The 24,347-nt window shown below is 38.2% G+C and overlaps 1 protein-coding gene across 1 annotated transcript in view; it reads left to right on the forward strand.

Annotated features, from left to right (window-relative positions):
• prkd1 (protein kinase D1) overlaps positions 1-24,347 on the forward strand; it is an 80,403-nt gene that overhangs the window by 26,079 nt on the left and 29,977 nt on the right. The window contains exons 2-5 of the mRNA XM_066673414.1: positions 3,528-3,666; positions 17,653-17,784; positions 19,144-19,304; positions 19,802-19,825. Of these exons, the coding sequence (XP_066529511.1) occupies positions 3,528-3,666; positions 17,653-17,784; positions 19,144-19,304; positions 19,802-19,825 (456 nt within the window). The remainder of the gene's footprint in view (positions 1-3,527; positions 3,667-17,652; positions 17,785-19,143; positions 19,305-19,801; positions 19,826-24,347) is intronic.

Genomic DNA, 24,347 nt, shown 5'->3' on the forward strand with positions numbered 1-24,347 from the left:
CAGGTACATTTACACTGTTTGTGCCTTTAGTGACTAATAATGTACCTCTACCATACAGTTTTTTTTGTTTGTTTGTTTTTTAAAGAGTGTATTGTGGTCCAATAATGAAGAGGTAGTAGGCCAAATTTTGTTTCAGTCACAGCATCTACTTTTCTGGGAAGGATATTTAGTAGATTTTGGAGCATATTCAGAGACTTTAGTGAGGTCAGCTACTGATGTTGAATGGAACAAAAAACAACCCTCATCCCAAAGGTATGAAATAGGGTTTCAGCACTCTAGAGAACACCGTTACAAATCTCCACAGACAGTGTTCATTTTATCAGCTAATTTTGATTTAATTTTAGCCTGTTGACTAAAAATATTCATTTTAGTCCCATAATAGTCATTTAATTTTTGTTAGTTTTTGGCAATGAAAACTAAAAACATTTTGCAGATTAAAGGGGAAAAAAGCCTAATTTTAGGTTTGAATTTTTAAAGATTTTACTATTTTAGAGGTGTTATTTATTACTAAACTTCATGAACAGTAGCTTTAAAATTGTGTTACATTATAAAACTCGTTAACATCTAAAATTATGGAAGGAATATGGAAACATTTGTTCTCAAAATACATTTTGCATTTATTTAACATAAACATTTTTGGTTCATAATGCAGTGTAAGAGACGCTTGTAAACCAAGACTCAGTTGACTCCAAGAGATCCAACACAATGAATCATTGGCCAGCAGTTGATACGAGCAAATTTGCAAAGCATTTGGTCTTAGATCTCATCTTTAGTTGTATATTTTTATTTAGGTCTTGTCTAGATTTTGTTGCAAAAAATAGGTCATCAACTATTTTTTTTCGTCGTAGTTTATGTTACCAAAATTAGCACTGTCCACATTCTAAATCTAGTAGTACTAGAACATTAGTTTATACCCATCTAGCTGATACTTGGCACTGGGCATGGTGTCATGTGAAGCTGCTTCAGATGATTCCACACCTTTGTGCACCCAGATGAATAAAAGCTCTTACTGCAGCAAATAAGAACATTCTGCTTGTTAATTCCTTCCTTTTCTAAAGAAACATTGGATAAGCAAGTGTCCACAGACTTTTGGCCATTTAGTGTATGTACCTCAATTGTGCTAACACAAACTGCAGTAGCAAATTGTTTATCACTGTACTGTTCTGAGAACTGGCTACTCAAAATATTCATTGGCGCGTGGTAGCAGAACGATCCCACAGAGTAATTAGTGTACAAATATGAGTTCTATGGTTTGCGGTATGTAAACAGACCCAATAATATACGCGGTATGAGTGCTGTTTGTGAATGGGGCAGGTTTGAATAGCCTTTCCATGAGGGCCTTCTCTGATGTGGCACTGTAACTCAGCCCAGCGGCGATCAATAGAGATTGAGGCTAGCAGGCTGTTTCCCCAGTGGCCCACATGGGTCAGTCAATATGTTGCTCTCTTCTTTGACATTGAATTGATTTCGAGACTGTTGTTCGTAAAACTGTTTAGGAAGTGAGGTGGAAAAAACCCCGACATAAATAAAGGAGGATTTGAGCCACACTTTTTGTGAGTGATAAGGGCCATAGTGGTGGTTAAATAAAGAATGGACTGTTCACAGTAGTCATTGACACAGCTAAAACCAATTTCATAAACTGAATGGATTCAGCTACTTTACAGTGCATCTACAGGGGACACGGAGTACAGCTGTGAATGTACACCCATAGAAAAGCTTGATATGTAGTAGGATGCTCTGTAGGTTACAGTAGGACCTTTAGTAGGGAAAAATAATAATCACTAAAAGACGTGTGTATTAGTGATGTCAGTTGATTTACATTCTGTGATTAGTCATGTTTAGTGATTAATCACAAGATAAACTGTATTAGAAGTGAGGTAAAACAATAATGTTTATTTTATAACAACATATCTACAGTTGAGCCCCACTCTGAATGACTGTCTGTAAGGAGTTTGGTGTGTTCTCCCTGTGTCCGCGTGGGTTTCCTCTGGGTCCAAAAACACACGTCGGTAGGTGGATTGATGACTCAAAAGTGTGAGTGAATGAAAGTGTGAGTGTGTGTCACCCTGTGAAGGTGTATTCCCGCCTTGTGCCCAGTGATTCCAAGTAGGCTCCGGACCCAACACCACCCTGAACTGGATAAGTGAGTACAGACAATGAATGAATGAATAGCAACATTTTAATGATATTTGAATATGATATTCAGTAAACCTTTCAGGGGGAGTGTTGAGTTCAAACACAACGAAGCTCAGACACAAGCTTTTCTCCATATTCCAGCTTCAACAAGAGATACATGTGTGGATTAAGTGAGGCATGAGAAGAAAAACAAAAAACGTGCCAAACGTCTTGCAGCTTCTTTGTGAGAGAGAGAGCAAGAGCTTAATGAGGTTTAATCCATGTTTTAGCATAAATATAACGTGATTTACCTTCGGACCTCAACAGTAACGACGTTGCGTATACATTGCCTAATAAAACCAATAAAACCTCTAATATGCCACTAGGCTCTGAAAAATGTGTAAATGAAGGGAGGAGGTTTTTGTCAAAATTTGTTAAAACAATTCAGTTAAAAAAATAAATGCGGTAAAGTTTCCTGATAAATCACAATATCACATTAACATTGATGCAACATGCTGCTATGTTACATGATTATGGGAAAGAAATAAGGATTTTCTTTATGAATGTGAGGAGGTTTTGTTTTAAAATGGCATGAATCAACACTCACCTTCGATCTTAAAAAGAAAATAAAAAACTTTCTTCTCTCACAGTCCTATGACATGGGGTAGATTTTGCTGTGAAGTTATTTTTAGAGTCTGGTTCCAAAGCTGTCCTGCTGAGCATTACTGTGAGATCAGCAGAATGCAATCAAATTAAATAGAGATAGCAAAGACTTGATAGATAGATAGATAGATAGATAGATAGATAGATAGATAGATAGATAGATAGATAGATAGAAAATTGATTCACCTTGTTGCTCGAATCAAACTTTGGCCAGTGATTCATAGATTTGAAACTCTTGGAATTGACTCAGCCTTGGTTTAACATGTTTTTAAATGTAACAACTTTTAAACTATTGTTTATACAAGTTAGTGAGAAATAATACCTCTAAAATAGAAAAAACCTATAATTAAATGACTAAAAATTGATAAAAGAATAAACTACACTGAAGTCTAATATTAACACTATATCAAAATCAGCTGCCAGAATTACAGTTGGTTGGCAGATGCACTTGTCCAGAGCATCTTACAGTTCTTATCATTTTACATATGTAGTATTAATCACCCAGGGACTCTTTTTGCCATAGCATAATGTGGTAAACAGACCAAGACTTTTGCATACGCGTTGTGCATAGTGGGAAGCATCATACTCACTACATTGTGTTGTCACCCATCCACCAATATAAATTGCTGTGAGGTGGCAGAGAGCACATAACTTGATACTTCCCTGTAAATCATTTACAGTGTGTAACAGCGTAGTGTTTGATCAACACATTTTCCGACACCTGATTAAAGCGGCTCATTTTGTTACAGTTCCCAGAGTGTGGATTCTATGGAATGTATGACAAGATCCTGCTTTTTCGCCATGATCCGACCTCGGACAACATCCTACAGCTGGTCAGATGTGCATCTGATATCATGGAAGGAGATCTGGTGGAGGTTGTGCTATCAGGTAAAAATCTGCTCACTTTTATATGTTTCAGCACCTCATAACATGTTCTCTTGAAACACAGAAAATATAGATGAAATAATATAATAAAAACTGTTATTTACATTCCATCTTTATTTTTAGCATTACGTGACACAGACGTGATGGTAGCATGTGTTGTGTTGTGCTGGTAGGAGTGGATCAGACACAGCAGTGTTTCTTGAGTTTTTAAATCCCTCAGTGTCACTGCTGGACTGAATGGTCCACCAACCAAAAATGTCCAGCCAACAGCGTCCTGTGGGTAGTGACTTCTGATGAGCTACAGTATTGGCAGGGCAACTCATAACAACCTTGTGTTTGGTTAGGGAATACATATGAATATAAATTAATTCACTACCCCTTTTTACATCTTTAAGTCAGACATACAGGTAAAATACTTCAGGCATTTATTACTCCAGAGTTTTTATTAACTTTTTATTCAAGCAAGCCACATTTTGTCAATTGATTTATATCATGACCCAGACATATTCTGAATGTTTACTACATTATAAAACTAAATATAACTGATGTTGACCTATTTGTTTCTCCACATCAGTATTAAAAATATTCAGAACTATTCCAATTTTTCCATTTTGCTTAGGGGTAGGGGTCTCATTCCTTTTGGGATATACACTAAAATATCTCAGTATTTTCTCCTTTGAAAACTACGATTTGAGTTATCTTAGATTCATGTAATGTATTATAACCCTTCATAACTCGTAGGTATCCAGTTAATATCCAGTTCCACATTAAATGTTGAATCAATTACATTTTAGCATCTGACGTCACTGCAGCATTTAAGGTGGAACTGGAAGTTTAAAAAAAACCAACAGCTGCAGAATAAGGAGCACAATTCAGTTTCATATCACAGAATAGTTAGATATGGGTGATAATATATGACTGTGGAAAACTTTTGAAGGTGTATGATGCCTTAAATTTACCTACAGTCCAGCTGTGCTCCTCTGCTGTCGCTGTAGACTGGTGCCTAGCTACCTTAAGGGCACAGCTAGTAGCCTGGGATTTAAGAATTGTTCTTGTTATATTTGTGTTCTCATGACATATCAGGTTTCTGAAGGGTCGTCCCTTTTCAAGGGGAAGATTTTAACCACAACCATGTAACTCTGTTCCAAGGATGACACTTGAAAACATGTATACATGTTACTGTTGTTTATATGTGCCTGTTATAATTTAATTATTATTACTTTTCTTTTTTTTGGCTCGTGACCTATCCGAGGGTCTCAGTTTGATAAACCCAGTATTACTCTATGGGCATGTATCCACAAGACATATTTGCATGTGTATTTAATGGGCCCAGAGGAACAAGTTGAACTTAATTACAAGAAAATCACATCTTTACCTTCCCTGGAGATCATATACAAATGGTAAGTTTTTCTGTGACTGTTTCTTTGCAAGTGCAAGTCAGAATTTTCCAAGTCGTCAGTGTTGTGCACAACAACACTACACCATTTCTGGCTGTCCCCTTCCCCATCCCCTGCCGTTTTTTTTTTCTTTATATGTGTGGGAAACTTGAAGCTCATCCAAGTTTGGCTGCCGTAACCAGTGCGAAAGTGGGAGCTGTTTCACCCAGGAGGAGGAAGCAGTGGAGGTATCGCGTTTGACACTGCTAAAGTGTTTCTACAAACGCTTGGCATGCCTTTTTCCCTCCTTTATTTCTCCTCCCCTCCGCTGAGCTATGACAGGTAATTGAGTGGAGCCTGTTCTGAGGAGAAAAAAAAGGGACTGACACCTTTTTCTATCTTCCTCCTATCTTCCTGCTCCCCAGCCTCTTCAGGCTGTTGCTGTATGTGCGTGTGTGTTTGTGGTGTCTGTGTGCAATTGTTAGGGAGGGGATCAGGTGATTAACACACCCAGATGCACACACTTTCAAAGCCGAGCCTCTGGGAGTGAAACTCCACCAGCAGCTCACACACACACATATGGCAGCTGATCTCACAGTAAAATAACAATAATGGACGTGGTCATGACTGAAGATAGATCAATGCTTATTAATTCTGACTCCCCCTCCAGAGAGCCAAGTCAGCCAGAATAATTTATAATGATCCTCACGTCACTTTCCTCTCAGGGTATAATTTTGCGAACAAGCAACGCTAAACTGGAAAAGTTGTTCCTCTTGTCTTAGCCTTCTGCTGTACAGGTATAGCATTGCAGAGCTTCAAAATAGAGCAGACACTTTTTAATCACTCACTTTCTGATTACGGATAAGTACATTTTGTAAGGAACTCTTACTCAAACTACATTTCATGGTGGAAAATTTGTTTGGAGGTCTCCTTTCCAAGTACTGGCCAAGCCCAAACCTGCTTAACGTCAGTGGATTTTCATGCTTAGGTGCTGGCATATATATAAGGTTTTGTTCCACAGAAACTGACAGAAACAGTTGTTTGTTTTTAAAAGGGCTAAACATGTTTTTACCTCTGCAGACCCACAATAGGGAGCTGCACAATGTTAGCACTGATATGACATGTAACAGCTTGTATAACCTTTCTTCCACTACCTACTACTTCAGTTCCAGTCCATTCCCTTGCAGCGTTTCTTTCCCCATTATATATCAGCAGCTTGATGTGGGAATGTGAAAGCTATGTATGTTGAGTGAGAAGCATGTCACCTTTTAAAATCTATCTCCTTAATGCTGACACTGCCTAAAAATTATTTTCTATTTCTGAAATGAGACCACACAGAAAAAATGGAAGATGTTTGTAAATTAATGTTTTTAACTTGTAAACAAAACAAAAGACGTCAGCCTTCCTAGATTGGATATACATGTCTATCTGATATACATGTACACACCATATAAAAGGCAGATGTTTTTTCTTTTTTTTTTTTTTATTTAACTTTTCTACCAAAGGAACTCTGGTTCTTGGTCGAATTCAGTTCAAGATTCTTGGAACCTTGTTTCTATCGAGGAACCTGCCTGCATTTCCACCAGTCTTGATGGAAACCAAGGATATGTCATGAGCCCCCTGCACCAGCACCAAACCTTCGATAAAAGTATACAATCAGGGAAGAGTCATGGTTAATCCACTGTTTACAGCAGGGATAGGTCATACAGATATATATGTGTATAAAGGTTACTAAGTTTTGAGCTGTCTTAATGAGCCTCGTGTCGCACCTCATATCTTGCTGAATACAGCCCGAGTAAACACACAAACCGATCACTGTTTTTGTTTTCTTTTACATACATAATTTTTAATTAATTTATCATTTATTTATATAACATGCTAGAAATTACCACGTACAACTCTACTGCCCAATAATACTTTATTTGAGGCTCTGTGCTCTTTCTGGTGCTTCTTTACCTTGACAAACCCACGGATGTCATTCTGGTTCACAATGAAGAACTATTATTTGCTTCCAGCTGGGAATGAACTTTTCTGGTTCACGAACCAATATATGTTGGTGGAAAATAGGTTCCAATTTAGGTTCACAAATAGGAACTGGTTGTCAAATGGTTTTGTTACTTGTGAGTGAGTGTGTGAAAGAGTGAGGGAGTGAAAAAAAATACAAGCCTGTTCCATGAGGGCTTTCAAATCTATAGAATAACAGAAAATGTAATTATTGTGTTTTCTCACGACAAGTCTCCTCTACCTCAGTATCATCTAGCTGCACAGATGTTGGCACATTTGACAGCAGTTGTCTGTTATTTTCTCACAAAGACATTAAGATAAAGACAGAGAACTATGCTCTACTGCAAGTTTCTGCACCATGGACCTTATTTGGAACATGATGGGATTCTAACAGCACTGGAATGAGCTGCTGTTATTACTCATTCAACATCAGTAATGGACCTCACTAATATTTGTATACAGGGTGTCTGCAGATCCTTTAAAAGCCTTAAAGTTGTTAAAGGTCTTAAATGCCATGAACAGTAAATACAAGCTTTTTATTTTACTTTCTCATTTTCCAGATTTTGTATGCCAGTTCGCTAACTTTTTTAATTAACTAACTAATCTGAACCAACGACATTATTTACGGCTAAGACTTTTCAGTTATGCTAACCTCTTGCTCTTAGCCAGTGAAGACACTGCTACTGTAGGAATGGGGAAGTGTAAATGTAATGGAAACTGACTGGATAACAGTGCTATTTTGCACTGTAGATAAGCAAAGTTCAAGGCAATCAGTATGAAGCACATTTCTTTGAAATATTGGTACATCAGAAAATGCAGGAATCGCATACTAACAGTAAAGTAGGTAAACAGCATTGTTGCGCTTTTTGCCAATTAGCTATTGCAAAACTTAAACTTAATTTTGTCTCTAATTTGCATTAAATAGGTCTTTAAAACTTCTCCACACCTGCATATATTTTGTGTATGGCTCTTTGCCATCAAATCCTAACAGAAATGTTCCAACACCTACTGGAAAGTCTTCCTAGAAGTACGCTTAAGAAATAACAAGTAAGTAAGTAGAAGTAGTAGTAGTAAAGGCCACTACTGCAGCCAAAGGAGGACAAATCCCCTCTTCAGCAGGTGTCCACAAAGGCTTTATACAGCTTCTTAATTCCTAGCTTGTGCTGTTACCTTGTGCTTAATCACAGGCGGACCGGAAGAGGTTTTTGCTCCAATGAGCATGTCAATACATGTCAGTTCCTTCATTATATCTCTTGGAGTGATTAGAACACTCAGATAATATTAGTTCCTGAGTCACAAATAGATGGGAAAAGTAATTCTAGCTTTGGTAGGAGGTGAACTCAGTAACCCTGGCTCGAACGTGCAAAACAATCCATGAGTTCAGTGCAGGTTTCCAAAGTGTCCAGACAATGACACGTACATCTACTGTACATCTCTGTACGTGTAATTATGTTGGATGCTATGGAGGGAAAGAGCACTGAATGACCTGGGGTCCTTTGAGGGAGGGAAGAGCATAATGGTGGTGCTCTAACTGGTTGAGTCACTGCTCCCATTAGAGGGAGGATCCAGTTTTCCAAGGCTCTTATATTTTTCACATTATGCCAGTTCATAACGTGCCAACATTTTCCTTTTTGTGCCTTTATTTTGTCACAAACCAAGTTAACAAGACTCATGCATATTCTAATTTCCACAAGCAACAAGATGAACTTGTGAAATGGAAGCTGTGCATGTGAGTACTCACACACACACACACACACACACCCTCTCTCGTTCTCTTACACACAAACACACACAAGTATTTACGTTAAGTCAGGACAGGGTGCATTTTCCGTGCCACGCTCATTTCCCTGAAGCATTTAATGACAGTTTACAGGTAGTTCAAACTTGCAAACATATCTTGGCCTTTAAACAAAAGGCAAAACAATAATTTGAATGAATTGAGGCAATTTTGCCAGAGAATGGCTAATCAGAATGTATTCTACTTGAGCGGGCTGTGGGGAAGCCATGTTGGAGAGGCGCGCTGAAGCAAGCCGTCCTCCCGCTGGGTTCGCCACTCAGCCACTATTGGTCCCGCCGACATGTAGCCAACAAGAGCCAATCAAAACACTCCATCTGTCTCTCCAAAAAGCAACTCTTTCATAGCACAATTTACAAATGTAAATAAAGCTGGGTTTGTTTTGGTGGAGTTCAAATTCTGTCTCAGACTTCCGAACACTTTCTACTGTTGACATCTTATTTGTTATTATATCAGCAGGGTAATTATGATCCTATGGGGCTGGATGCCAAAAAAGAAAAGAAAAAAGAACAAATTAAAAAAAAGAAATGACAATATATTTAATTTGTTTAAGCTCTGTTTGCTATTTCTCAACACAGTTAGTTGTCAACTACTAAATTAAAAACTTTAATTCTGTTTGAACATTTGTTGCTTGCATTAAAGCTGCAATAAATATAAATTTGTGCACATTTTTTTTTTTTTTTTGTAACAAATATATATGGTGTTCAATCATTCTGCCATAGAAAAAGAACAGCGGCAGACATCATTAAATGCTCAGTACAGCCATACATAACATCATTACTATCATTTAAAATAACTTATCTTCTTAATTAGTCTTCTGCTTGTATAAAATGATATATAATTAGAAAAAAAATACAGTAAAAGAAGATTTTTTTTCTGAAAATGAGTAAATATGTTGTGAGCTAGATAGAAGAGCGCAGCTTGTTTTAAAATGTTCTCTTTAATCATATGGATTTGATTTAACATAATATTTTTAACCGGTAAATGTAGGTAGTGGATGATAACCAAATAATACTGGAGGAGAGATTTAGAAAGGGTTAAACACAATATTACTATTTACTGTAATAATGTTAAGGGTGTCTTTTGTTGTTGTTTTAGAAAATTAACTCATACTGCTCAGATAAATAGCTTTTAAAAACCTGATTTTCTCAGGTGCCTAAAACTTTTGCACAGTACTGTGTGAACTTCTGACACCAACTACACACTACACACACTCCAAACTTAGTGTTGTAATATGATGATTCCATATGATGTCTGCCAGTTCAAGACCTGGTAGACAAAATCTGACAAGAAACTCCACTCAGATCTGAAATAAAATCCAAAACTTTAACTGTAAGAAGGCAGCTCAGTGTTATGGGTCTGAAAGCATATGTAGCCATAAAAAAGCTTTGATAAAAAGCTGTGGCCTAATGGTTAGAGGACTGGGCTTGGTACCGGAAGCTCACTGGTTCAATCCCAGAGACCAGTGGGAACATCCGCAAAGTTCCCTTGAGCAAGACACCTAAACTCCAAAACTCTCCCTAGGCACCGAGAATGGCTGCCTGCTGATTCAGGTGTGTGTTCACTGCCACAGATGGGTTAATTGCAGAGGTCAAGTTCCATTGTACGGTTGTAAAGTGATCATAAAACATGATGTCACTAATATTAAAAAATCTGATGGTTTTCTCCCAACAAAGGATTGTGTACCCCAGAATCAAGGCCTTTAACTTTTTAAGATGTGGAATAATATCCTTGGAAAGATGTCTGATAACTGAAAGCAGGTCTCCTGGAACGAATGGAGGCTGTAATAAAGTCACGTTAAAATGGGTGAACATGATAAATTCTGAAAAATGGGCAGCATCAACACCACTTTTGACTATATTTTAAATAAGTATTGATCTATGACTTTTGAAAAGTACACTATCTGAAGCTTTGTACATATGAATCATATGAAGAGTGATTTAACAGGTCCAGTGATGATGTTAGGCCAAGCAGTGCCTCTCCTGAAATAGTGGTATTTATGCCACTGTTTAACATGCTGTGGTTGAAGTCTTCTGGAATTCAGAACGTTTTAGAAAACAGAGACAGATCGATGCAATGGGCTTCAAACTGGCTCCTCTGTGAGACTTTTCCTACATGTAGACAGCCCAAATTAATTTGCCACTGACCACAAGCCCCTCTTGGGGAGCCGCTAATCTGCAGCCCATTTAACCCCGACAGACCCACGTCCTGCTCCTGTTGGGAGAGGGGGAGAGGGGGTCCGGACCGTGGAGAACGGGCCGCCGGGGGTCCGGCGCAGGCAGAGGCAGCAGCAGCAGCGCCAGTCTGGCCTCTGATCACTTAGCTTTGGCCAGGACCGCCGTCCATCTGCCCCTCCAAACATGCACCTCCCCAGAGTAGGGCCCCGTGAGCGGAGACGTGATCGAATAAAAATATATCTCCCTCTGCACCACTTGTTTGCCTTTTTCTCCTACAAAACTCATGCCGTGTTTATTCATAACGGCAAGGATTTCGATGGCTGAATTCCCTCATGAAACTGAAAGTCCACATGATGTGATAGGCAGTGGGATGAACAAAACAAATTGAGGCAGAGCAGGGGTATTCAATTAAAATTCACAGAGGTCCAGTTGCTGAATTATCATCCCAGCATAGGTGCAAACTTCAAAATTTGTGCTAAGTCTCATACTGGCACTTCACACTGCTGCTCTGGATAATTAGTCCGACTATATTTTGGTTTTCAAAAAAAGAGGACACATAGGGCAGGTTAACTTTAATAGATAAAGAGATACTCTTTAATAAAACATTTAACAAATGCCTTCATGGACAGATTCTTTCATTTGGCTCTAAATGTAATAATTAATAAAGTAACACTTTGTCATTTCTTCACAGTTTATGGTCAAACCTGTTGTTTTCTGTTCATACCAAACTATAAAAAAACTAGCTCTGTACTGGAATGACATTAACGCGACTTGTTTAGACCAGAAAACTCAGTTAGTTTACACAGTTTGAACATTACTAAAATCAAACACTACATTTTATCAACCAGAAGTAATAATCAGTCTTGATAAATAATCAGAGCATCACTGGGATCCTGATATATATGTAAAAACACTTTCCTTTTATTTAAAATTGTTGCTGATAAAACATGCTGAATATAATTCACAGCCTCGCCCCTGTTCTGATTATAATAATACAGAGATGTCGCCTGTTTTCATGTAAAGTAAAACAAAATGACGTGCAGATATGTCAGTAACGGTGTCATGTCATTATAGCGACAGAGGAGAGGACTTTGTTTTGTAAAATATAGAGCAGAAAGAGGGTTCATGGTTTGCAAAAACAAACATGATGAAGAGATTATAATCAATTGTTTTAACAACTTTCAACACATTTCTATTTGAGGCTCCAGTAAAACAACATTGTGTTTAAGCAGTAGTGTCGTAAACGCATGCAAGTGCACGCGGAGAAGTGTGTTCCAATTCTGCACTTGGCTCTCCCACCCTCTGAACACTTGAACTCTCGCACCCCTACCTACAACAACATCATCAAACGTCATCTATGTGCACACTTCAATGAAAGGTTTAGGCAAATACTGGGCAGAGGGAAAGACTGTGGACCTTGGAAATTTAGAAATCCCAGCCGGACGCAGTTTTTAGGTCCCAAAAAAAGACTTATCCAGCAAAAAGATAATGACTGGTCACCCTATATTAATGCTTAATATTTTCAGATGTAAGATATTAGAAGATATTAGAACTGGGTGCAGGAGGAATTAACATTAAAATTTTCTGTTTTATGCATCAACTTCTGTATATAATATCCACAAAAATATAGCTCGGTTAGCCTGGTGCTATAAAAACCCTGCTTTAGTGTGGTTTGATTTGGCTTTGTCAAACTCTATTAAAGTACATACTTATGTTGGTCCTAATTCAGTTGTTCAAATTTCACTAAATCTGATGGCCCCAGTATGGAGCTTTTTTTTCTTAGTATATACATATTTATTATTCATTCATTATCTGTAACCTCTTATCCAGTTCAGGGTCGCGGTGGGTCCAGAGCCTACCTGGAATCATTGGGCACAAGGCAGGAATACACCCTGGAGGGGCGCCAGTCCTTCACAGGGCAACACACACACTCACACACACATTCACACCTATGGACACTTTTGAGTCGCCAATCCACCTACCAACGTGTGTTTTTGGACTGTGGGAGGAAACCGGAGCACCCAGAGGAAACCCACGCAGACACGGGGAGAACACACCAACTCCTCACAGACAGTTACCCAGAGCGGGAATTGAACCCACAACCAGGTCCCTGGAGCTGTGTGACTGCGACACTACCTGCTGCACCACCATGCCGCCCCACATATTTATTAAGAATACATAAATAATTGTGATTATTTGAATCAATGACACCTTGGTCTTCTCACTCTATTTTGATATTACAAATTATGCAGATTTTATTAATGCAAATTTCTTAAAAATTAATTGCCTTTCCAATTTTACAAACACTAAAATCACCACACAAAAAACTTTATAGCTTTGTGATCATTTTTCTTCTACATTTATTAGCTCTGCCCTACATATCACAGAATAAAAAACACATATGAACAAACACATTGATATGAAGCACCAAAACTTCTCAAGGACCTTTAATAAGGGTATTTATTTTAGACACTAGCATCTCATTGTTGAAATTGAAGAAGACACATATGTGACAAATGCTATGCAGCAAATGGCGGTCCCTCAAATCTAGGTTGGTTTTGTTTCAAAATTAGTCATGGATCTAGATAGAACGGCCAGTCAGTGATGTATGGTTTATAGGCTGAAGGAAGCTTAACGTCATCATGCTCAATGCTAAATATAGGCAAGAGGAGTATAGAGCTGACTAGCACAGGTCTGTGGAATCATGCCTTTAGGATGAGTTGTAGTGGTGTTTGTGATACTCAAATGTGTTCTGTTAATGGCACTGTATGAATTGCAGCTTATTACTGAAGCGCTTGCTCACTGTGAGTTTCTCCTTTTTTTTCCTCTTACTTTTTACAGAACATTTTACACTTAACTATTTTGAATTGTTCATACACTATGGATATTGATATCATTGAGCTTGCTTTTGTCTTTTGTCACTTTACAAAAATGTCCGGGGATCCAGCGAGCAGTTGAGGACTCGCTGTTTACACCAAGGATCAGCTGTGAGCACTCTGAAACAGAGCAGTATTTTCCAGGGAGAGACCCGATATTCCCCACGTGATGAGGAAGAAGAGATGAAGAAGCAGTGTGAGGACTTAGCGCCACTAAGACACTACAAGCCTGTGCTCCCTTCTATAATCACTGGAAATGTGAGATATCTTCCCAATAAGATTGATAAGCGAACACCACTGACCTCAGATTCCAATGTTTATAAATCAATAAACTGCGTCAGACCAAAACATATTTTAGATCTGCATGAAGTGTATGAACCCTGTAGGCACCTCAGATCACTCAGGACAGGTTAGCTAATAATGCCCCTGGTCAGAACCACACATGGTAAGGTAGCTTTCAGACACTAAGCTGCCCACATCTGTTACAAACTCCTGGATACCTTAAGATTTACCCCAAATATTGCAATCCTCAAATCTGTGCTAGATCTGGGGGATGTCTGTGTTTGTTAATGATAGATGGTGTTAGTCTGGGCACATTACTGTTAAATAGCAACTTTGCAGTTAGGTCTGTTACCATGAGGCGATTCTACTTATAGTGGGATTTATCTCGTTATCACAAATGCAGTGTACATTACACCCTCTGTCAAAGCTGATGTGGCCTATGATACCATCCAGTCTGTTACAAGCAGACTGCAGGCACAATATCCGCATGCCCTTCATTTCATTTCTGGTGACTTTAATCATAACTCTCTGTCCTCCACTCTGCCCACTTTTACTGACTATGTTACATGTCACACCAGAGACAATAGAATACTGAACTTTCTTTAAGTCAACACCAAGGAGGAATACAACTCATCACCTATTGTGCACAAGCAGTCAGCTTTTTCTCGCTCAATGGAAAGAAGGACCAACAAGGCAGCAGAGGCTCTGAAGGGCTGCTGGATTCATGAAGATGAAGATCATTTAAAATACTGTATAACAGACAATAACAGATATCTACCAAGACTGGAAATTTTTTCTCCAGCAACAAATCCTGGAAAACTCTCACCTGTTTGTTTTCATTCAGAAGCTTGGCATCTTTTAAGGTGGAACAATATATTTGATCAGGAATAGAGCAACACCCTCACCTCTTTTCATGTTTTTGTTCATGTTTTTAAAGGTCTTGCCATTGTCACCTCCAAATGCTGATTCTTCACCATGACTGAGAGAGAGAAAGAAAGAGAGAGCCTGAGCCAGTTCAAGACCCTAGTTTTTCCCTATTTACCGAGCTAGGGCTGAGTACAAACACCAGACCTTTTTCCAGAGACTTGAGAGATAGCAAATGGTGAGGAAACATCCGCTGATTTTTATAAAGTGTTTACAGGCACTATAGACAACATATATGATCCTGGAGAATGACTGTTGAAATTTTAAACTTACATCTACACAAACACACCCCTTCCATCACTGCTCCATCTGAAGTTTCCTCAGATTTGTGAATATGCACTTGCGGACCTAAATAAATTTGGCAGAATCTAGACTTTTCTGAGAAACTGCAAATAATAAAATAAATAATAGGCAGTTTTATGAACATATGGGCCAGTAATAGAGCAGCATCCTCAAACCTTGTTAAGCCTTTCAACATTCAGAGGTCTCTCCCATGTCTAAATGCTTTCAGATATCGTTTTTTTTGCCATCACTACTTTATGAGAGGCACTGTGACACGGAGAATATAGATGCGTTTCCCTGTGGCTCTGATAGAATATGGCTTAAATTAACTTTAAATTTGCACAGTGACTCGTTTTTCTCAGCACCTATTTAGACATGCTCTTTTTTCAACCTGTTTCTAAAAATCATGTCCTATCGTGGCAAGACTGAAGCGCCAATATGGAACTGAAAAGCTGCAACATTCTGAAGACATCTTGCCATTGGGGAAGAGGACAGCTCCACTCAAGGTTCTGTCAAGCCTCCGCTTATACAGACTGGGATGGACTTGCAAAAGGTGTATATTTGCAGTAACATGGACCCAATCACAAGTCCATCAATTGACTAATTTTAATTTGCCTACCAAGCTGGCATTAGAGTCATCAAAATGCTGGTAGCACTGTGAGAAGTTGGACAACATAGGTGTGGACCACCACAACATGGATCCTGAACTACCTCACAAATGGCCAAGGTATATGAGGATATAAGTTTGTTAGCCTGACACAGTAATCTGCAGCACAGTGGCCCTTGATCCCTATATATTCACAATGTACACTTCACATTTCAACCACAATTCTGCACCTACAAATGTTCTCTGATGATTTTGCAAACATTAACTACATTAGAGCTGGAGATGATGGGGAGTAGAGAGAATGGAACTAGATTTAGCCTTTTTCAACCAAGTGGGATCGATCGTTCCTGTTTGCAAACCTAATTTGGAACTGTTTGGTGCATTTCCTACAACATTAAATAGTCCTTGAATCTGAACATATATTCCCAGCTGGATTCAAAGAAAAGTAGGATCTCCAGTGTGAACTGTGATGACATCTGTGGCTGTGTCATGCTAAATAAGCTCCAAAAAGAGCACAGAGCCTCAAATATAGTTGTGTCACGCAGTAGACCTTCATGGGTCTATTGCTCATGTTATATTGTTCTCGATGTTGCCCTCGGTAAAACACCAGCAAACCAGATGTGAATGTGGAAATGATTGAAAATGTAAATCCTGCACAAAAAAGATTATAAAATCAGAGTTCATTTGTTCAAAAAGTGCTATTTATGGTCTGGTTCTAGAGGAACTGCCCCAGGTCAAAGCAAGGAAAACCAAAAAAACTGGTAGTGAACTTTTGCAGGTCTAAACACTCCTGTGCGCATAAACATCCAGGGAATGGACACTGAAATAGTGTGTTCCTACAAGTATCTATGTGTTCACCTCAAGAATAAACTGGACTGCACTGTCCACACAGATGCACTTTATAGAAAAGATCAAAACAGACTTGGTCTTTGGAGTGTATTGGGACACTTCTAAGGACCTTTTCTGACTCCCTCAGCACAGTGGAGGTGGTAGGGAATGATGACAGAATGATTGCTAAGCTATCATCTATGATCTAGAACATGTCCCACCCCATTCAGGACACTCTGTTCACTGGGCAGCCTCTTTAGTGACAGGCTGATTCACCCATGGTGTGTGAAGGATAGTGACAGCAAGTCCTTCCTTCCTGCAGCTATCAGATTCCATAACAAAGCCTGATCACTGTGGATCACACCCAACAAACTGAGAAACCTGTCTCATATTTTATGTGCAGTAATCTTTTTTTGTATAATGCTTCTGAAGCTATATTGTAACTATTGTCTTTGCTGCTGTAACACTTCAAATTCTCTCATTGTGAGATTGATAAAGGATGATTTTATTAAATGGTTTTCCAGCATTCCGGAGAACACACTCCTGGGGCTGGGGACTGTATACCCTCCACAGTCCAATGTGGCAACTATGTACACTCTTGTTTGGCATTAGGAATGTACAGCTGCTCCAATGTTCCATTTCATTCCATGTTTCATCCAAAGTGTGTGTGAACCTCTGAAAGTATGCTTAACATCTGTGTCCACCATGGGTGCACTTTAAAGTCATGAAGTAATAATCTGAGCATTGTTACTGGACTCCACCACAGCCTGAGCAGGACATGTAAAAGCCTTATTATTTTTTAATTCTTCTTCTTATTTTTTTTTTTCTAATCCTATAGCTTCAGCCACAGTTGAAGATTTTCAGATCAGACCTCATACTTTGTTTGTCCACTCATACCGTGCTCCAGCATTCTGTGACCACTGTGGAGAGATGCTGTGGGGTCTGGTAAGGCAGGGACTCAAGTGTGAAGGTAAGGGGCACTACACATACCAAAAAACAGATTTGTAATGTAAATATTAGAAAGTTACACAGTTAGTGAAAGCAAGCAAACCTATTTGCTGATGGTCTTAGTTACAGTTCATTGCTTTTACATTTAAAAATGAATTAATTTACACTGTGTGTAGCTGTGGCCTGTTGGTTATTGAAGAGGTCTTGGGTCCAGAACGTCACCTACCTTAGGCAAATGATCATTTTTCACTGCAGCTGTCTATTCTTTCTTTTCTTAGTATTGAGTAACAGCCTTGGACTTGACTCACTATATAGGGCACTATTTTGAGCTTCTGCCATTTTGTGGTAGTGTCCGATCCCACAGTGCACAGCAAAAGACATTCATGGACAGAGGATACCCATAAAGTACTGCACTGATTGGTAAAAACACGCATGAGGTAGTGTCCAAAATCATTCAATACCCTCCTGAATTCAGTTCCCTGCAATAGTACACTTTAGTGAGTAATATTGGAAATAGTGCATAGGGAGCAATTTTGGACACATTTTGGTCTCATTTTACAGCGCACTTTGAACCTAAAATGTTAATGCTAAAAAAATTAAATATATTTCAAGAAATAAAGCTATTATATGAGTGATTCATCTAAAATAGTAAAATCATTTTATGCATTTTATACATGTATAAAATACATGACTAAAATTAGGCTAATAGTTTTATTTTTATTTTATATTTTTAGTTGTTTTGTTTTTTGACTAAAACTAAAACTAATTACATGATTCATATGAAACTAAGGCTAATACACATTTTAGTCAAAAGTCTAAGACTAAAACTAAATAAAAAATTAGCTGACTGGATGTTAAGACTGGATTTAAGAATTGACCCCGATTAGACCATTCATTGCATAATGCCTTTCTGTACCATACAAACTTTCATTCAAGGAGTAAACAGCCATTTTCTGTAATGATTCTTTTTCATATAATTAAACAGGCATTATTCCGACTCCTAGAAAACTAAATGTATCAGAAAATTCAATACTAAATGGTTTAAAATGGTTTAAACATGGTTGCTTCTTTTGTTGCATTCACCCACTTTGTTAAGCATAAACTCTTCATTCAGAAACTACAAAGCGATTTGATTCTTCATCTCATGTGTTTTGCACCTTACAAAAGAAATGCAATAATGATAAATAATCCTTTTTTTATAAATATGAATAAATGACTGATTGCTCCTTTAAGTATTAGCATACAGTAAAGAGCATTCTGAAAAGTCCTCCTTTTCAGCACAGGTACATGCTTTATATGATGCATAATAAAATGTCAATACTTTATGTACAATACAACTAGACCACCTGCTTGTTCTTTTGTTATTGTGTCATGTATTTAGGCTGTGGGTTAAACTACCATAAGAGGTGTGCCTTTAAGATCCCAAACAACTGCAGTGGAGTTCGGAAGCGGCGGTTGTCTAACGTGTCTCTCACCGGACTGACCCACACTCGTTCTGTGTCTGCTGAACCCTCCCCCAGCACCTCAGATGAAGCCTTACTGGTCAGTTCAATGTTATGTAACTTAGAACACTGAGTACTGCAGAGCAGGGCTGTAGTGATATGACAAAAAAAAATCAATATGCCATTAAATTAAGATTATGTGTAAATTAATAATGAAAAGAATTCAATGAATTTAGTAAATTCTGGCTTTAAAAACTTAGAACATTACATGCAACATATTAATTAATACATAGGCCACAACATAATTAATTAATTTTTATTGTGCATAAGCTTTTATATTTTTTAATTTAATGATATTTAGTATCATTAAACCATAAATACCCTTAAGGTTTAATATTATAATTAAAAACAACAAAAAAGTACTTCAATTCATGTTTCACTTGCACCAGTAGAATTTTTGATGTCTTAAACATTTTTGCTTCTTACCGTTCAATAGTTAATAATAAAATAAGGTAATGTCCCATTGAAAAATATCATCCATAGTGTTTTTATTAATAAAGTTTTCTTTCCTTTCCTTTGTTTCTCGTTTCTGTCCAGTCTCCTGTCAGTCCCAGCATGGAGGTAAGTGATGCCATTTGACTGCAAACAACTTTCTAACATCTAACAAATCTTTGTGTACAAAAATGTATGTACAGCTTCATAACAAGGATAAAAGGTAATTTAATTTCAAGGTCACATTCAAAAAAGTCAGCTTTCTCAGTCATTCTGGTGTTTGGGTCAAAAATTAACCATTCTGATTGTGCAATCGGTGGCACAGCAGGTAGTGTTGCAGTCACAGACCCAGGGACCTGGAGGTTGTGGGTTCGATTCCCGCTCCGGGTGACTGTCTGTGAGGAGTTTGTGTGTTCTCCCTGTGTCCGTGGGGGTTTCCTCCGGGTGCTCAGGTTTCCTCCCACAGTCCAAAAACACACGTTGGTAGGTGAATTGGCGACTCAAAAGTGTCCATAGGTGTGAATATGTGAGTGTGTGTCGCCCTGTGAAGGACTGGCGTCCCCTCCAGGGTTAGTTCCCGCTTTGCCCCCAGTGATTCTGGGTGGGCTCCGGACCCACCGCCACCCTGAACTGGATAAGGGTTACAGACAATGAATGAATGAACAAAAACCTTCAAAGTTTTCCTGAGGCTTTCTAGTAAAAACTATGTGGTCTTTAAAGTGAAAAAGGTCAAGGACCCCTGATGTAGGCCAAGTCGATGTGTTGATGGGCATCAGTTACAATGCAATCAAGCATCTGGTCTATATGGTGTCCCTTCATTCTGTGAATATTATACATGGCACCTCGGTATGGAGCTCATTAATGATCAGCACAGCTAAACAAGTGAACATGAATTTTGCGTCAGAAAATTTTAAAGGGTTCCAAGGTGTTCTGGCAATTTCTTTTTCTCTTTGCAGTCTCTGTGCAGCAAGCTCCAAATCCCTCTTTCCCAAAGGTTGAGACATTTTATCCTGACACCAGAAATGCTGTGATACACACTTGAGTTTGTTTAAGGGAAACTGTTAATCGCCTGTTGACTGCAAAAACCAACATCTGCCGAGTGCACCCAGTTTACCTCACGCAAGGCAGATTAGAGCAAATGAGCTGTGGCTATATTTCTGCTGAAATAGGTGAAATTTGCTTTATATTAAACGCATTTTATGTTCAAATGTTTGTAGGCTCCTTTTATAATTAGGGAATTAAATGATTTCACCATTCATGGACATGCTTACAGTTTGAATTGTATAATGTCCACAGAAAAAGGGATGAAATTAAAGGTGATTTTTTGGAGCAGCAGCGCACAAGGCTAAGATAGCTCTCTCCAATGAAAAGTATTGAGTAGATGCTCATAAAGCACCACAGCATTTGGCTATGGAACAGTGGAACTGTTTTCTGAATTGATGGAGTTCCATCCACTATATTTGTGATGAGTTGGAAAGACTTTTGGGATCCAGCACTAGATCCAAAATAGTGAGTGTTAATGCAGCAAAGAGGGATATTCCCCTTATTAATACATTTCATTTCAGAAGAAAGATTGGATGGATAGGTATCCACATATTGTATGTTACTACATTAATGTAAGCCTGTCAAAATAATTACATTATCATACAACACATATTGACCTTTCCTTAATAATTTTTGCTGATTTTAGTATTGCCCACTGTCTTTACTTGCATCTTTATTTACATAAAAATGAGCGCCGCCATTAATATAGCTAGTTGCACTGTCCTGTGATCTGTTGTTCTCTGGTTTCTCCGTTCTGGCGCCATTGTGTCAATTTCTTTGAAAAGAGTGTTTATTTTATTTCAGTTAATTTATATTTGTTAAAGGAATTTAAACATAATTTGTATTAAATTTCCAATGTCTGAATATTGTTCATTTCTCCTTTTTGCTAAAAGTTCATTGCTCTGTTAAGGGGTGTAATTACAACATTATGTTATTATATTATCAATATATCAGTGGCAAAAATATCTTAAATGTCTTAAAATTACAATAAGAGTGCAAAACCCTTTAGAAAAAATAAATTAACAGAATAAAATGACAACAACATTGTTCATAGCAGTTATTTCTGGGACAATATACTAACTGCAAAAAAAAAAAAGTTGTTGTGACAGTCCTACATTAATATGTGCACCTGCCCATTACCTAGGCAGCCATGGTGTGCTGGCTTTAGTGGCATGTTTTCTTAAGTTACAGCTTTATCCATAGCAGTGTTTTACATTAAACAGATTAATAAGTTTATGTGGACAAAATGCAACAGGGGTCCAAACTACAAAGCTGAACAACCAAGCTGGTGCAAGGTGAGGCAACTATGAGCTAAGCATAAAGGGGTAGGCATGGCCTAATGGTTAGAGGATCTGGCTTGGATCCAGAAGGTCGCCAGTTCGATGGCCGCCATCCAATCAGTATGTGTGTATTCACTACTACTGATGTGTTAAATACATGTTGTGCAGTGAAAATTAGCTTTTTTTGCTATGTGTATATTAGTGACATAGGGTGGGAGATATGGTACAGTACATTACAATAAAAATATAGTATGATTGTGTTAAAAAAAGAAAAAAACAGATTTGAAACATGCGTCTGAAAAATGTTTAGACTTGTTATTGGAAGAAATGACAGAAGGAATGTTAGATGAGCAGGTGTCCACAAACTTTTAGCCACATAGTGTACCTGAACTGGTGCAAAAAAAAATCATTATGATTTGAAAATAACTGATTTGAACTACAATGAAATGCATGTACTTGAGCTGAAAAATTCACTCTTTGAGTAAATGCCCTGGTTAACTGCCCACCTCTGACATTGCCAGTTCTAAGAGTTTTTATTTCACATTGAAGTACACCATGCATGATAAAACAGAGGTAATGGTTGTTGGTTTTGGTTTTGACAGCATTCCTATGGATTGCAGGTGATTCTTGGTTCACTCACATCAAGAGTGAACTCTTTTCCTAAAAATCTGGGTGCTGGTTTTGATCCCTAGTTACAATTTTCTTTACATATTAAGAAGCTTGTTCAGTCCTGTTTTTTGCAGTTAAAAATAGTGCAGAGATCAAACGGATTTTGTCTTTTCAGGATTTAGAGAGAGTTATCCATGCTTTTGTTTCCTTGAGTTTGGAGTATTTCAATGCTCTGTACACCTGCCTTAGTCAAGGAACTTTGGCAAGGCTTCAGTTGGTGTAAAATGCAGCCACTTGACTTTTAACTAAAACTAGATCACATCACCCCAGTGCTAGCCTTTCTTCAATGTCTGCCAGTGAAGTATCGAATTGATTTTAAGGTTTTGGCTCTTACCTATAAGGCATTACATGGTGAGGCACCTGAATATATCTGTGAATTAGTAGTTCCTCATTTATGTACAAGGTCACTGAGATCCACAAATAAAGGGTTGCTTGTTGTTCCAAGAACTAAACTAAGCCGAAAAGGAGACTGTGGGAATGTGGAATAATCCTCCCCTGGATGAAGACTTCTGAGTCTTCATCTTCTTTTAAGGAACGCCCTAAGACCCATTTTTATCCTCTAGTGTTCTTGAACTGCGATCACGGGTAGTGTGTTTTGTGTCTGTGTATTTTTAATGTTTTTTTTTTAACTATTAATATTTTGTGTCTGATTTACATTCTTAATTGTGAAGCACTTTGTAGCTTTGTCTTAGAAAAGTGCTATACAAATAAAGATTACTTACACACTTTGTTTTTGCTGGCAATAACTGTGACTTTTAAGGGTTAAATATATTAGACCAGTTACATCATTGTGGTTAGTTATCCTCTTTCTAAAGGACAGAACAACTAAAAAGACTCTTATTCACTTAAATGGAAATGTTGATAATTCAGAGACTGGCAACTCCGACGTACTCTGGGCAGGAATCTGTCAACACTCTCAGCTTCTGAGACGTGTGTGACATTTAAATGTGTGAAATTTCAGCACAATTTGCGCTCCACTGAGAAGTTTTGTTGACCATACCTGGGTCGGCCCCTTATATAGTCATGATGTAAAGCATTCCCTAGATCTGTGTATATGGCAGCATGAACACCATGGACCAGAATAAACTGAAGCTGTCAGACAAGCCAGCGCAGTGAGTGGCAGAAGCCAAGAGCTTGAGGAAAGAGAAACAAATGCAAGCCACCCCCTCCATGTGTGAGAGAGAGAGAGAGTATGTGTGGAGGGAGCTGGATCAAGCCTTAATGTATGTGACATTTAAAACTTTAAAGGTGGGGATGTCTAGGCATCAAAGACAAAATTCTAAAACAATTCTCAATGTATTTTGATATCGCTATATTTGTATAACTATGTAATGAAACTTTTTATTTGCAAAAAACAAAACTGGCTTGCAGCGCACACACTCACTCACTAAAGTTCCGTTTTATTCCGTGCTTTAAATCAGTGACACTGGTATCGCTTGTGTTTGAAGGAAGATGTGAAGAAAGTCCCCCAGTCTAGAAGTTGGCTCAGTGGAGTCCTGGGGCAGGTGTTCTGTCAAGTTGTGCTATCTTGTCGCATTGTGCTACTTTGGTTCTGCGCGTGCTCAGACCCAAACTTTAAATGTTTTCATTTGCTTTTCGTGTTAAATCTGTTTTTCTCCGGTTCATTTCACAATCTTAGTTTTCTGTTATTATTTGTT

This window comes from Hoplias malabaricus, chromosome 1, assembly GCF_029633855.1.
Source record: "Hoplias malabaricus isolate fHopMal1 chromosome 1, fHopMal1.hap1, whole genome shotgun sequence".
Classification (NCBI taxonomy): Eukaryota; Metazoa; Chordata; class Actinopteri; order Characiformes; family Erythrinidae; genus Hoplias; species Hoplias malabaricus.